Genomic DNA, 17,257 nt, shown 5'->3' with positions numbered 1-17,257 from the left:
TTTTTCATTCTTGAAGTAAAGAAAGGAAAATGAAAATCTGAATTGCATAATTACATACAATACTAGCATAACTCTGATTTTAAAAATTCAAAACAAACTTGTTCTTTAGTAATAGCCTTTAATGGTAAATATATTTTAAATTATCCCTTAGATTTGTAAAGCAATGATTTAAAAATAGCTTACCATACGTTAGGAACAACAAAATAAAATTCGAGTTATGAAACAGATTCCTGAGTGAGGTAAAATAGTTTTCCTGGTTATTTCCTTGCTCTATGAGCATCTGTGCATGACTAGGGGGAGTCGGGGGTTTCGCTTTAAACACTGAAATACAAAAGACCCAGTTAAAATAAGCAACCAGTGAGCTAGTCTGGATTACCTGCCATTTTCTCTAAATTTCATAGTACGACGGGAACAAGACTACCAGTCAGTCCGACCTGCTTACATTAAAAATTATAAATGGATTGTGTGAAGTATAGGATTTTACATTTTCAGTTATACATTTACATTTTAATAACATTTTGCTGTTTTAGATAAAAGAAGCGTCCAGGAAAAATCGGCTCGGTCATTAAAGGTTAATTCCATTAACAGCATAACATTTACACACAAAAAAATATTTTGAAATTCCTTCTTTTGTGAATGGAAATTGTCGTTTGCAGATGAATGCGGCAAAGCATGGTTGGATTTTTTTCTGCTCCAGGTATTTCTCACGGCGGCGCATGCAGCGATTCATCGGTTTTGTTGTTGTTGTTGCTGCTCTACATGGTTCTCTTTGGCCAAGCAATTCGAAAAAAGAAAATGTGCCCGAGAAGATATTCAAAATGTTTTACCCCAAAACATAGTCTTTCAAATAGAAAAGAGTAAATACTGTAGCATATTGCATTTAAAATACAATTGTAACAAGAATGTCGAACGACACATATACCCCCCTTTCTAGCCATTGACTCACATAATTGGTAATTTTATTACAGAAACTTGCCAAAAATGGGTACATGGAAGTGTTCAATTATGGAAAAATCAACGAAAGCCATTTTGACATTAAAGGCCCCTGTGACCTTGACCTTTGACCTAGTGACCCCAAAATCAATAGGGGTCATCTACTAGTTATGACCAATCACTATGTGAAATATGAAGACTTTGTGATACACACTTTTCAAGATAATCAGCGGAAACCATTTTGACATTTAAGGCCCCTGTGACCTTGACCTTTGACGTATTGACCCCAAAATCAATAGGGGTCATCTACTAGTTATGACCAATCACTATGTGAAATATGAAGACTTTGTGATAAATACTTTTCAAGATAATCAGCGGAAACCATTTTGACATTTAAGGTCCCTGTGACCTTGACCTTTGACCTAGTGACCCCAAAATCAATAGGGGTCATCTACTAGTTATGACTAATCGCTATGTGAAATATGAAGGTGTTGTGATAAATAGTTTGTAAGATAATCAGCGGAAACCATGTGGTCTTCCAACAAACAGACAGACATACCGACCGACATTAGCAAAACAATATAACTTCTCTTCTTCGAAGGGGGGCATAATAAAAAGGCCTAATGATATCTTTAATATTATAATAGAAAACAATATTAATGTGATAACTTTACCTATCAGTATAATAATCAAAAGTGCCGTTGTAACACCAGCTGACATGTAAAACATGGTACTAAGTCCTTTACCAATCTCAGATAAAGATTCGCTATTACGAACAAGTAACGGAGGTATAAGAAACCCTGTTGCACACCCAACCTTAAAAAGAAAGATCATTTTTAGTTGAATTCTGCTCCAAGCCATGTATTTGTCATTTAAGGTTTATCACCTTTAAAAAGTCACATATGTTTTGATCTTTCTTACACTACCACAGAATAATCTGTAAACTTACGTCCGTGACAAAATTTCATTGTAGTGAGTGAACCATCGTACCTGCCACGGAGAAAAGCCGGAGCTCTGGGATTTTTGAAGAATCAAATCCCTGGTCATCGTCGGCAACCCAGGCTATTTATCAATAAAAATAGTGTAAGGAATGTACATGTATACCGTGCGTTCCGACAATGACCCTTAAATATACGCCAAATGCTCCCCACTGTAATTTGTACATCTCCTCCGCAATTTTTTTTGTCACTCACTAAAAAAATTGCTATGTCCTGGCATTTTGGGATCACTGAAAAATGTGGCAAGTAATTTCTTTAGCAGTAAGATAAAAAGGGTCATAGTTGCTTACCTGATTGCCAAAGACTCCTATAGAAGTTGCGGTTGAGACTTGGTTTGGACCGAACCAGACAGCTGCAAGACGAGCTGGAATTCCTAGAATAAATATCTGCGCAATTGCACAAAGCGTCTGGGCAAACATAAGGACCGGAAACCTGTCAGATGATACACATGCGCATTTAATCCAAGCGCCTAAAGCGTTTCAGGAATGCTCCGCAGATCATATTCACTCTGAGGCCTTTCTTGTCAAGCAGCCACGTTGCAGGAAATATCAGGGGAATGTAAACTAACATGTAAATCATTGATAACCAATCTATCGCAGTCTCTTGTTGGAAAGAGTCTTCCGGGAGGCTCTCGTTGTAATATTTTATTATTACATTCCCAATGATGTTTAAATGAATCCATTGGTAATTGTTGCTGAACGAAAGGGCTGCAAACAAAAATAACATGAACCATCGCCTCGTGTACTCTTTCGGTGTTGTGTTGGATTTATCCACATATCCCGTGTTCAACGGTGGAATGGAGTCTGTAGACATAGTAGGTTAGATCAACTTCGAATGCATTACATATGATTTGCCACTAATCCTTGTAAGTACTCTATTCACCTGTAAACATACATGTAATTGCAATAAATCTTCTTTACAGTTTAGTATATAACATTTTGTCTCATTTCATCTAATGAGAGGTCATCAGTTGTACCAAACTAACTAACAAGTCGAACAGACACCTTGCCGATTACGTTCTTAAGTACTTAGCTTTGAGTATTTAGCTTTGAGAATACCTAAAAGGTTAATGAGAAAATTTCGGTAGTTGACCGCAAAACTGCAGTAACTCATATGAAATAAGGAAGGACTTACAACATTTTTGCAGTCAACCATAGATAAGTAAAGTTTCGGTGAATTTCAGTTGAATAAAAACATAATTATATTCTAGCATTGATTCTTTATTCAGTCTAGGAGTGCTGGAAAACCATAATTACAGAGTATGATGGCTTATTACATTAATAAAGTTGTGTGTCTCTCTTTCCCTGTAATTAAACCATACTGTAAGTTAACAAAGGCGAATTCTATATATTTTCTTGTGCTGGATAACTGATAAAATCCAGAAAAAGTCTCATTCTTAAACCAATTCATTGCCAATGGAACATCACAAACTAGTATTATCTTAGCTGAATAGAAATAACATCTTATTTGCAGGCCAGGCCACAGGCAGTCGGTGCGTGGTTCTTTTAATTTCATCTATACATAGTTAAAATAAAGAAAAGGCAGCTATCAACTTTCGCTTACCGGTCCAAATTTAATCCAAAACGTCGATAGGTATAGGCACTTTCAGTTATTTGCACTAACTTCTTAAATTTCTCGACATTTCGTCTGACCCGGGTATTTTTAATGCAAATACTCTGTTTCTAAAATTAGAAAGCTGTCACTTTATCTTTCCTATGCGGAACGGGGTAAGCATTAAGTATATCCGGGACATGATTTCTGTACATAACATGTCGAGAATTTTTTTCCAGTTGTTTGCATGCACTGTTTTCATATGAAAGAGATCGATTTATGTCCAAAATCGTCTTCTTATGGCCTGATCAAGCGATGTTCAACCTAGACAAAAAGTGCACTTTTGCTATAAATTCGTTCTTTTTATGTATTTATAAACTGGTATAATATTGTAAATTTTTAGGAACAGAAATCATTTCTCAGTCGATTGCACTCGATTTTGGTGAAAATTGGTTGAAAATTAACATAGATCTGGGACTTAAAATAAGGCCGCGTGATAGTTCCGCCGGTGAACCTTTCTACATTGTCTTTATTTATAGTACATATGGATGTAATTAAAATAAACACGCACCGACTACCTGTGATCCCGGTGTCGCAGGATCAATCTTCAGGCAAGCAGAATTTTCTCCGCGACAATTATTCTTGCATATCAGACTGGCGTTTCCGTTAGTTTTACCCATGCCGGAAATTTCATCTGGCATGGGGGGTTCCAGATGAGTCGCGTGCTGTACAATGGCACGATAAAGATGACGTCATTTTACCGTTATGAATGATTTTGTAATTCATACGCTGTTGAATGAAAGTAGTTACGGTTGTAATGATATAAATTTTCATTGAAAATAAAGATAAAGAATTTAAAATATAATGGAATATGGTAGAATATGCAAGAAAAAATATCCGACATATGTTTGCGGTTCGGATCGGAATATCCGTCCCTCGGTCACCCGCCCATGGGCGGTAACTCGGCAAGCCTCGTTACCGCCCAATGGGCGGGTCACCTCGGGACGGATATTCCGATCCGAACCGCAAAATATGACAGATATTATTAATCTCGGACATCGAGTCTCTGAAATCATGTGTACTGATATTAATAGTTCGTCACTTGAGGAGAAATTGGTAATTACCGGTTATTTATCCGGGGAAAAAGCCGGTTAGTTGACCAGCCGCCGAGATACGATCAATCATGTGTTAAAAGTGTCGTTAAAACAAACTAACCTTTTTCTTAGTAAAGCAGTGAAAATCGTGGTGGTTTTCTCATTTACATGTACGTCGCACACAGATGCCGATGCAGAAAATGTGTTTTCTTATATTGTCTTATTAATCCAAATTAATCAGTAAGAAGTATACTGTAAATAAATTTACTCCTCAACAAAAGACTCTCCTATTGCTACAGGGTCATACACTATAGCCTAGATACCTTAATCAAATGTAAATTTTTCATTCATGCACATCATGTGTATAAACCATCCATATACAATACAAGTATGTCACATTTACGCGTCAAACTAAGTTCACCAGCTAAAATTACTATTAAAGCAGTGGCCGCATAAATTAGATACTATTATAATCACATTTCAAAAGTATCAAGGGCAGTGTCAATGGCATATTTTAGGAGGTAAGAAAGAGGCTATGGAGAGTGTTGTACATTGTATCACGTGATTGTATCTGTGTTTGTTTGTTTAAAATAGATTTTGATTCCTGTTTGAATAACCAGTGTCTACAGTAGATTTATTATGATAAATTCAATAGAATAACATATGTTTCCATGGCTTAACAGCTACATTTAATATATAAATCAAGCATCTATTCATCAAGATTAACTTCAGCGTGTTTGTTTGATAAATCAGCTAAATTGCACATGTTCCATCTGTCTTAAAATTTCTATAAATAAAACAATTAAACGCATACCTGTGTTATTTCCACTTTAATTGCGTTGAAATTTGCTGTTCCTTTTGTGAAAATGTGCATACCGCGTACTGTCTATAAATTCAATGTTATTGCAGAATCCACGTACTGACCGTTATCCAGGTAAATGGCGATTACTTATAAAAGGGAAACAACTGTACAAGTTTTTATCAAGGTATAAGCATAGGTTAAAGTTTACAAAATTAAATTGGTCAGGCGCGTACTAATAAAATTTAACCAGTTTAGTGTTTTAAATTATTTTTCAAAACTGTCGATTTACTAGACTGAATAACAGATTGCCGATTTACCAAAGTAAAATGTGTTACGATTCATTTGAAATACATTTACTGCAATCCTTATGGACAAAAAATAATTTAAAACACTAAATAAAACTTTAACCGTTTAACAATACATTCGTACATGCGTCATTCGCTCTCGTACAAGTAAGTTGGAAGTATTTATTTCAAATTCAAATAAAAATTCTTGCAACAGATATGTAATTATATAGCTTTATACATGTACACTTTTAAGACATGGGATATTTATTAACATGTCTGTTATAGAAGCAAACACTGTCATGTAGAAACATGTATATCATCTGCGTTGATAAATGGATTTGTTAATAAGATTTTTGAAATACAGATCCTTCGTTCTTTATAGAAAATGCCAACGTCATGTATTCTATTCTTGCTCTTTGAAAGACCCTATATCCATTAGTGTCCAACTTTATTTGTCATCGAACGCTGTATTTCTTAAAAATTATGTGTGTTAATTTTCATAGAAGAAAAAAAGTCGATACTATATTGAAATCCGTTCATAGTCGCCTTCTATTTTTCATAGTGCTTCATAGTACCGCGTAGTGACGTAATCAAGGGCCAAATAAAGCTTGACACTAAATATGTTAGTGTTCATCCGTGCTGTTCTACAGAAATTAGAAACATTCTCCTGTCGCTATCGCTCCCGTCGAAGTTTCTAATTTCTGTAGAACAGCACGGATGAACACTAACATATACTTAGAAGATCGTAACAGTTCGATGGATTGTCGCAATATATATATTCTTTTATTTTGAGTTGTTGGTGAATAAATTAGCTTGAAGAAGCCTCACAAACAAAATACTGATTGTTGTGATTGAATCTAACTAAAACAACGTGCAATTGTGAGAAGGGAAAACAGAAAACTGATCATTTTTTAAATTTTATTTCCAATTGGTAATACTAGAGCTAGTACTAAATATATTATCAAATGTGCATAGACAGAAAAAAAACATTTATCACTGACTGTATCATAATAAAACATGTACTGCTGGATTGGTCTTCCATAATTTACGGAAGGTCATGTTCTCGTTGTGCTGCATAATGCCCGAAGTATTCCAAAATTATTGCGATGACGTAATCATCACTTTATCACAAGTGTCCCATCTTTTTGATATCACTTAAGTTTTCACGTGTACATTTGGGGGGATTTTCTAAAGTTAGCAGAATGTAACAATCTTGTTATACTATGCATGTATAACGAATGCCCGAAGAATTCCGAAATTAGCACAACAGGAAAACGTTCTCAATTATCTCCCTTTCGCAAAGCCTAAGAATCCATGCTCCTTGCAAATTTTCAATTTCTTATCCGATGTTTGATGGAAAGGGTCGAGAATATATATGAAACTGACAAATTTTGGCAGTAAGGTAAAGCGAGAACACTTGCTATATTCTACGCCAAATGCTTGAACTTGCCTGTACAATAACTGTAGCGCGACTGTTAGCTTAGGCCTATCCGGCAAGTCGCAAAATGTTCAATAAAAAAGGCAGCAAAAATATCTCAAGGCAAACTTGAACACATTTTTTCTCTCAAAAAGTCAGTAACATGAACTCAACTAATAATAAAGTATGGTATCAGCTAAACTATTCTCGCATAATATCAGCTAAATTATTCTTGTATGATATTAAAATCACATGTATACATATAAAGATATAAATTAAAATATAATACAAGTATATACATATGTGTAACAACGTGTCAAAACTTCGAATGAACACGCGAATAAATAGGCGGAACATGTACTCGTTTCAAAATTGAAGTAATATATCAGCAAAAAGCTGACTAAAAGATATAAAAGGAATAAGTGTATTTATGATTTAAGTAAATCATCAATATATTTTTGAATGTTAAAAGTGTAGAATGAATTAGGAATGAATATTCTTGGAAAAAAACGTCCGTATCATCACATTGCTTTGAAATAATAAAGTGCGTCATAGATTAAGAACCTTTGTGGGTGGGCGGAGTAGAGAGTGTAAACAAATGTTAAATATTTAAATATTAAAAGGAGATTATTACATCGAGGTGATTTTCAGTCATTGAATTTAAGGCACATTATGCCTCAGAAACGAGAATAAGTTTAAACTTTTTTAAAAAGAGCAAACTTGAATTTTTATAATGTTAAAATAATGGTTTTAGAGCATGTTAGATGCTTGTTACCTGAAGATATTGACGTTAAATGTGAAATTATTTGTCATTAAAGTAGCAAAATGTGATCAAAGAAGTATTTTGACTTCTATACAAAATACTTAATCATTATAACAGTACTAATAACAAAAAACAAAAAAAACAACTGAAGAAAAGAATGTTTCAGGTGAATGGCCAGTGAGTAACTTTTTGGAAACTACATGTATATAAGTACACCAACAAAAAATTAGGAAATAAGAATAAAAACATTTATGGGGCATAATGGGCCTTATGGGGCATAATGGGCCTTTAAGGTGGCACATATTAAATTCATTTATCCTAGAGAAGAATATAGAATGTATATAGAGAACTATAAGTAACTCAAAAATAGGTGATTAATATCAGATCTGGAGCCCTCCTTTATTGTATCATACAGTCTTGTTTATATCAACAGCGTTTCTACACATAAGCCCGCCTCCTTTATATTCACCAGACTGGAATATAAACACCAATCGATACAAAAACCAAACACGTTTTTCAAATAAATGGAAACCTAACAAAATGATTGTCTTTTCAGGCTGTTACATTTTCCTCCATCGGTTTCTTGTCTTTGTCCGTGATGTTCACATCAAACTGAACTTGGTCCAAATATTCAACTGTCTGAAATAACAAAAATATATATCTCATATGTTAAGCACAAGTGGATATGCAATATATTGGATAAGAAATTGGAATTTTATATTTATAGCAACAAGGGTATTAACTCTTTACCTGCCAAAGAGTGTAATGGTTGGCCAGCTTCGAATTCGGAACAGGAACAGTCCATTAAAATTTTTAAGGATATCAATATTAAAATTTAAAAATGTGCTACCAGCAATATAGAGCCTGACCAGACGACACGGATGTGCACGCTGGTCTGGCTCTATACTAATGTCAAAGGCCAATCATCTTGGTAACTGCAGGTTAAAGTGACGTCATGCACATTCTAGTGCAAATGGTGAGTGCACAGGTAAAAGTCAAAATAACTTCTATTTTGCCATAAGGAAAAATAATCAATAAATCACGTGACTGACGGACATTTCTAAAAAATATCGTTCTAAAATGAATCAGTAACGTTTGACAGTAAAAAATGAGCATATTAAAGAGATAATGCCTATTCTTAACTCATGAAATTTGGGAATGAAAGGTGTGATAAAATTAATGCATTTGGAGTTTGCATACGATGAAAATACAAACAACTTTTGTTTTAGCAACAAAAAAAAGGGTGCATTTTAAACTGTTTACACATTTATCATTCCCAAAAGTAAAATATGTTAAATTTATTTTCTTAAAATGTCTTGGATTTAAGAAAAAAAGTCCTCTTCCTCCACTCACATATACATAAACTTGCAATTTTGTAAGTAGATCTACTTGTCTGAAACAATTATTATAAGAACGACACTACACAATATTTCGTGTATTATATTTTGAAAAAGCACACTTAGAATACTTTATGGGTTATAGCAAATGAAACATTTATTAATGTAAATAAATAACAGTAGGGAAATTATGACAGTATCAAAAGCACAGCTGTATAAAAAGCATTCTTAGCTAGCTTACCTAGCACCTTAATTATTCGTAAAAGATATACATACTGAAAAGTTAATATATGTCGTAAACCAGTCTGATTAAAAGTAGTTCCTAAATTTTGTGAAGTCACGGTATTTGTTACTGTACTTTGGTCACAATGGTGGTTTTTGGCATTCTTTACCCTAATTGGGTAGAAATTGACCCAAATTCACACATCTTGACCAAAATACACTACCAATAGCGATGCACTGTGACCCCCCTGCTTTGACGTAAATGAGAGGGATAATTATATTGTAGCCTTGGATCCGGTTCCTTATGCCAACGTAATAACTAGCGTCTAATTCTTGTTGTTTTTTTTCATTTTTGAAGATGAATAAAAACATAAAAGGGATGAAAATAATAAAGGGTCAAACTACAGACATTTCATAATAAAGGGTCAAACTACAGACATTTCATAACAACACCAAATCATATCTCATTTTCCAATAAAGTCTACATTCAAGCAAAGCATTTGGGGAAATTGCCATCGAGGTATGTAAGTTTTCCTTTGTGTATACGTACTTATAGGTTTGCAAATATCCAATGCAATTGATAACTTAAAAATATGTAAAAAATAACTTAGTTGGCATATTTACAACGGTTTTTACAGCTTGAAACTATGATGAAATCATTTTTATTTTGTTGAATTAACTGATTTTATATACTTGTATTATTCGTTAAATGTTTAGTGAAACAGAAATGGTTTGGCTATTTAATCTTCTAATCCTGTAAAAGGACAATCATTTATGTCTTACATTATATCAAAACCATTTCATTTACTCAGAAACATTCAAATATGCATGTACATGCGACCTTTACTCTATAACAACTTTTATTTAGGAAGTTATCCCATGTCAGTTGTTGATATTTCGTTATGGTCGCCTAACCTGGCTGTGGCCGACACCTCAAAAAAGTTTATTTCTACTAATGTTACAATTCAAAAAGATACCATTCATAATTCCTGTGGTATTAAATGGTCATGTAGCGTACAATCGTTGAACAGCAACAATTATTTGATTAAAAAAAAAAAAAAAAAAAAAAAAAAAACACTAAAAAAAAAAACACACACAGTCTGAATAATTTTATACAGCTATTGCCAAATATGTTCTTATCTAACTAGATTTTTATAGTATCATTATTATATGTAATAGTAATAGAATAAAAAAACTTACCCGTTTACCAGCCTCCTGACGTCTGTAATCTGCTTTAATAAATGCTGAAAACCAAAAACATGTCGAAATTATTTTTTTCAATATCCGGGGAAGGGAAAGAAAAATAGAAATAATTAAGATAATACATCTTCAAACTAGAGACTGGTTTATGTTGTACAGCCCGAAATAGAACAGAATACTACAGGTCTTGATCCAATCCCCTCGGAGAACAATATGTGACTACACATGCATACTAGTTCGAACCTCGAGCGCGGCTTCTGTTCCATTTTGGTTGATTTGAAAGTTTTTTCGACGCAATTGCTTTAGCAGCCAAAATTAGAGTTAACCGTCACAGACTGTAAGATTTGGTTTTCAGATTAATTTTTTCAGATATTATTGGAAATTCTGCTAGTTCTGGCTGTGATTCAAGACCAATAGTTGTACTCCTAACTGTATATCGGTAGATAAGTGGAAAGAAAGCTATGAGCCAGCGTTAATGAATTAAATTTATTTCATCCCTCAACCCTTTGACTGGTGGCGGCAACTTAACCTACCAATGCACCAGTAGAGACAATGCTTTCTAATGCTGGCTATTCAGTCAGTATGTTATATTACATGTATTCTGAATTGTATTGTCTGGGTCCGAGGTTATAAAGAAATTCTCATAGCTCAGACTCAGATCTCAGGCATTTGGTTGGTCAGAAATTGCCACAGAATGTACACTGACCAATGAAAATCCTGAGACACAACTCTGAAAAAAGTTTTGCAATCTTGAGGCTTGATTGAACAAATGGATAGGTTCATTTAAGATATTAAGGGTGATTGAGGTTTAATTATTACCTGTTATAACTGTTCCTACCAGGAGAGCAGCTGATACTGTTATATTGGCAGACACTACACTTATTCTATTAATTAATGCACGCATCCCTATTGTTAATATAATTCCAAATGTCTGCAAAACATAAACAATATACATGTACAATATACTGTGTAACTTAGACATTTATGGACAAAATTATAATAAACGTATTATGTTATCTTTAAAGTCGAGGCAAACTTCTTTCTAAACGTAAAATTATCATGAATCAAATGGGTTTATTTTGAAATACTATCTTGAAATGAATTAATTAAACTACTTAACGATTTTATTTGTCAATCCAGATGAAAAAAAATCAAATTCGAGTTTGTTAATCAAAAATAAATGCAAAGTGCTTTGGTCTATTTAAATCCTTGGTCCGAATCAAGCTTTTTGCTATGGACATAGCCAGTTTCCGAATAAGACGTTGAAAAGATGTTCCATACACTGACAATTTTACATGGCACTGACGAACAAACAAAAAACATATTAATTATCAAATACTATGAACACCATTATAAGTTCTGAAATCACGGCATGATAAGATCCCCACCTGAGCGGATGCATTTAAAAGGCCAGAAGACGTGCCCTCGGACTCCGGATACGTGATTTCGGCAGCGAATTCGAACCCGACCGGCAGGTATCCAGTCATAAAAAACCTGAAACCAGAAATTGTTTCTTCTTAACATTGTAAGTAAATCAATAAAATTACAAACATGCAAGCCTATGCTTCCAAATTCTGGCCATTACTTAAACTACAAGTACACATGAATGTTATTCACGTGGGTTTTCTTTCAGACAAATTCCAATTGCCGTTCAGATTTTCCATTGTTGAAGTTTTTATCTCACCGATGGGAGTTTCGTTAATACATTAGATAAAGTAAAATTCTCCAAGAAACCGGTAAAATCAAGATATATTAGGAACATTCACTTGGATGTCAAATTATCAATATGAAACCAATCGATTGTCACACAACGAAGTGTCTAGATCTCTTCAAAACACCAGACAGTTCAATACTGCACATTGCAACTGCCCGTATTGCTTAAGTTGCAAAACAACTAAGAAAGAACGTTTATTACATTTTCTAAGCGTCAATAATGTATGGTGTCAAATGTTCGCTACCTGAAAAGAACATAATAATTATGAAAGTATTATATATATAGTTTACAAGTTCTTGTTGACTAAATAGCCCTGGACGCACTATGCAATTTTCTAGTTCAACTTTAATCTTAAATTGACCTTTATAATACATTTTACGGTACTTTTTTAAATTTGGATAATTCCGTTCCATATGAACTACCGTTATGAATTAATTTACCCTAATGCTCCAGCAGTAAGGAAAACTACCCAAATATGACCCACATCCATTGTAAAGGTTAAAGCAATCATTCCCGCCATTGACAAGAAATATATACCAACAGTCGTCGGTCTGAAAAATAAAAAATAAGCATATATGAAATGTACTGTATTCCTAGAAATATTCGCGGATACAATATTTCGCGTTTTTTCACAACGTCGGCATTTTCGCGGAGACAAACTTTCGCGGATTGGTAGTAACCGCGAATTCCGCGAATATTAAGTCGCTACGTCCTTAATTACAGTTTTTGGAGGCTACAGTAAAAACCTATACATGTATTTGATGTCCAAAACATGGAAAAAATAATTACAAAATACGCAGATGTTCAGACAAACGATTGCAATACAACATGTGTTATACATTTTGGGGTATGATACAGCTGTAACACCCCTAAATTCACACCTGCTTTAGCAATCGGAACATCTCGGCTATTATCAATAATATCCGACGACTGGCGGAAAGGGACGAAAAGTTACGATTGCTGCTTCAGGACATGCATGGAAATTTGGTTACTTCTGACCTGCATTGAAAATTGAGGACATAGCTTCCACACGTTTAATTTAAATTGGAAGTTTGAGTATTCTTTTATAATCACAATGAAAAAACCTTCAATATTTACTGACCTATATCTCCATCAAAATGCAGTCATACTTGACCTTCATTTTAATATAAATGGAGTGTGAACTTACTTGAAAGACTTTGTTTTATCTAGCCATAGGCCAGCTACTATAGATCCTACAACACCGGCTAAAACCAGAACCAACCCAATTTGACCAGCACTCTGCTCATGGCCCTGAAAAATACGCACATTTAAAAAAAAATAAAGTACATGAAACGTGAAGAAAAAATAACAAACAATAACATTGAATTTACTTCAGTTGATAAGTAAATATGTAAACGTGATTTTTTTTACAGAAATCATTTCTTAATGAAAACGAATTTTGGCCGGATGTGTAAAATTTGACCACGAGAATGGTAAGCCAGGGGAGGTAAAGTTCTACGGCCACATTTTGGACTATTCGTATACATTTTCTTTATAACTGTTTTAATTGTATCTTTTAAACATTTAAGATAAAAACAGATTTCGATAGCTCTTGTGAAAATAATTTTCCAGAATACAATCTTCTTTATCAAAAATGAATATGCCATATGGCATGTAAATATACGAATATGTTGTCGAAATATGTAAATAAGTTATCTTAAGATGTGAATATGGTATCTAAGTATTTGAAAATATATGAATATGTACTCTGAATATGTGAATATATTTTCTAAATGCGAATGCATTATCTGAATAGGTGACCGAGTTATCTGAATATATAAACATGTAGTTTAAATATATCTGAATACGTAATTCTGTAATTATTTTATTTGAATATGGGAATATCATATCAGAATGAATTCGTGAAAGTTTTATCTGAATATGTGAATATTCTATCTTAATAAACTATGTGAATTTGAATATATTATCTGAATATGTCGATACAATATCCGAATATCTGAATATATCTCAAAGCTTAATATGAGAACTAGATATTTGTCATGCTATTATATATGTGAATATTAAAATCTGAATTCTTATGATGTCTAAGTATGTGAATATGATATCAAGATACGTGTAAATACATGATTGTAAACATGATATTTGAATTGGTGAATATAGTATGTGAATTTGTATCTTCAACATGATATGTGAAGTTGTGAATATGATATCATAGTATGCGATATTAATGTGTTATCTATTCACTATGTACTTACTGGAAAGTAGTACAATATAATTGGGTTTAGCAGCGTCCCAATGCCATAGTAACATCCGGTGTTGATACCTTTAGATATATAATTGTTTATCAATTTATATCAAATTCGATTAATGGCAAGATATAATTTACAAGTCATCATTTTATGTTTTTTTGTTAATTTTGAGAAATGATAGTGAAGTGTATAATATAAATCTTATTTACACGAAAAAAAAAATACAGAAATGACAATCTTTATCCTGATACAGCTTTACAGGCAAGTGACTTTTATAACGTGTCTATTTCACAAGACTCCGCTTCCGGGAGGAAACCGGAACTGGTATGACATATCACCGGCATTTCCCAAAATGGCTCTAAATGTTGAGAAACAAGACACCATAATCACCTTTTCATTCGAAACGAGAGAAAGAAAACACAGCAGAGGAGTTAAATTTGTCAGAAAAGATCTTCATATTTGTTTATACTTTAATTTGATTATTACGGCCAATAATGATATATAAAAAACGTTTTTATACTGAAAAAAAAAGTTTGTTAACAATATAGTGGTATATTTCTCCACTTATTTAAATTTACGAAAGATTTCAATCTGTGTACTAGAAATTCACGAGTTTGAAACTATATTAAGATTTAAATAGAGCTGTATTTCTTGCAAAAAAAACTACATGTATTTTGATAAGACCATTGATAAAATAGTGCTCTAATTAGAACATTGCGATTCTTTTTTGTCACAAAAGTCATCAAAATATTGAAACAAATTATAGAACACTGACTGGACTAGCATATGACGTCATTTAGTGCGTGACATTCTAAATACTGACCAGTTATTTCAAAATAAAGTGTGGGTAAAAGTCTGTACCATTCAATATCATGCAACAAAAGATTCATTTGCTCATTAACATTTAGCTATATAACATCATAACGTTTGAGAGAATCCAGCATATTTTAGTTTATTTCTGTTTGTATCACAGACCGACAAGCGTCTTTATGACCAAGAACAACATAAATATATGTAACGTCGAATGTAACAAAATATCAGATTCGAAAAAATCCGAAGTTTGCCGAATTTAACAATCCTTACTTAACCTTTAATCTCTGTCACCATTATTGATCTAGATCAGTCTATGCATTCGTGTACATACTGTTGGCCGACAAGCTTTTAATTTTCATTGATAACCCAACATTGATAATGATCAGTAAATTCTCAAAATATGAAGCTGGACACGCCCACAAGGTAAAGGGTTTGAATGGCACGTATTTTCCACCATACATAGAAAAATCTAATACGGTTAAAGGCTATATAAACAAAGTAAAACAAATATTTAAAAACCCTTACCATACGTTAGTGTTAATAAAATAAAATTCCGGTTACGGAATAGATTTTTCAACGAGATAAAGTAGTTTTCCTTGTCGGCTCCTTGTTCGGCTAACAGTTGTGCTTTGCTAGGTGGTCGAGGGGGTTTGTCTTTAAAAACTGAAAGTAAAAATATGACGTAAAGTATTTTGGGTGGTTGTCACAAAAATATATATTTAGCTATTAAGGTGGACCTGCGGGTGTATTCATGTCATGCCATTTTGTTTCTCATTTTTTAAATTTCTTTCATGTACATCATTTCAGCGAGGTGTTTAAATTACGGCTACAGTGTGCAGACAAATATGAGGCTTATTTCTGCCTTTTATACTTTTTTCTGTCTAGCCCAATGTGTACATATTACTGAATTATTTCAGAAATAATATTTTCAACATATTTTTCCGGTATTTAAACTTGCCCCCAATGTTTTGTTTTGTAATTGTTTTTGTTGCGGCTGTTGCTTTTGTTGTTATTGTTGTTGTTGTTGTTGTTGTTGTAAGATAAAATAATATATTTATTTATTAATTGGTGGAAAAAATCAATATCATTCAGGCTTATTTTAATGTATTTACTGTTAAAGTGAATGCTCATGCATGGTTTTATTTGTAATTTAATGGGGAGTATGAATGCATACTGATATTAAATGACTAGCTTAACTTACGCGTGAAAGTGTCTCAGGCAAACAATCTAAAATTATGGTGTTCGAGTTGAACAGCTGACATTAAAATGTTATACCCTGAATCCTTACCCATTTTACTTAGTTGGGAATCGCAACGTGTATATATTAATAATGGAATACTAAACAGTAAATATACAAAAAGGGCTTTTGTATTCTTATTTTTGATTCTTAATCCTAAATTATTTTTCAGTGACATGTCTTTTTATTTGATACTTCCGCCTGTATCTAGATGAGTTGTTTTGTTTCACAATTCTTGTTTAGTTTTATGATTGCCTCATCAAGCAAAGATAAAGCGGGGAAAATGTGCAAGGTTTTTACCATATCTGACAAATGCCACAACTATATTTGTCAAAGAAAATGAAACCTAAGAAAAATAATCTTCCCAATAAAAAAATTTATAAAAGTCCCGGGGTTTTACCCGCCCATATATGAACTTAACCCCAAAGGGTTTTCCCGGGGCCGTTTTCTGATGGGAGGTCCCCCGTTTTGGGAAACCGCAAGGGCCCGGAAAAAAGGAAACCGCGCGCCCCCCCCCCGACCATAATGTTACACAAAGAAGAATTATGTGGCCCGCTATAACACGTGTTTATTTAAGATTTACGAAGCCCTGTTTAATAATAACGTGAATTTTACGAGACATGAATGAATCCTTAGAATAAGATGTGAATTCAATACG

At 33.4% G+C, this 17,257-nt stretch overlaps 1 protein-coding gene across 2 annotated transcripts in view; it reads right to left on the bottom strand.

The window, feature by feature from the left end:
• The window catches only part of LOC132716214 (heme transporter FLVCR2-like), a 35,411-nt gene that overhangs the window by 11,900 nt on the left and 6,254 nt on the right, over positions 1-17,257 (bottom strand). The window contains exons 1-3 of one of the 2 annotated variants that reach the window (XM_060699431.1): positions 2,222-2,545; positions 1,608-1,749; positions 184-321 (exon numbers count right to left, since the gene is read on the bottom strand). In XM_060699431.1, coding sequence (XP_060555414.1) covers positions 184-321; positions 1,608-1,749; positions 2,222-2,350 — 409 coding nt within the window. In that variant the 5' untranslated portion in view covers positions 2,351-2,545. Of the gene's footprint in view, positions 1-183; positions 322-1,607; positions 1,750-2,221; positions 2,546-17,257 lie in introns of those variants that run through there. The other variant, XM_060699430.1, reaches the window with a different exon arrangement.

The sequence above is a fragment of the Ruditapes philippinarum genome, unplaced genomic scaffold (genome assembly GCF_026571515.1).
Source record: "Ruditapes philippinarum isolate M1 unplaced genomic scaffold, ASM2657151v2 ctg863_1_1_1_1, whole genome shotgun sequence".
Lineage (NCBI taxonomy): Eukaryota > Metazoa > Mollusca > Bivalvia > Venerida > Veneridae > Ruditapes > Ruditapes philippinarum.
This window is presented reverse-complemented; position numbering and strand designations above follow the sequence as displayed.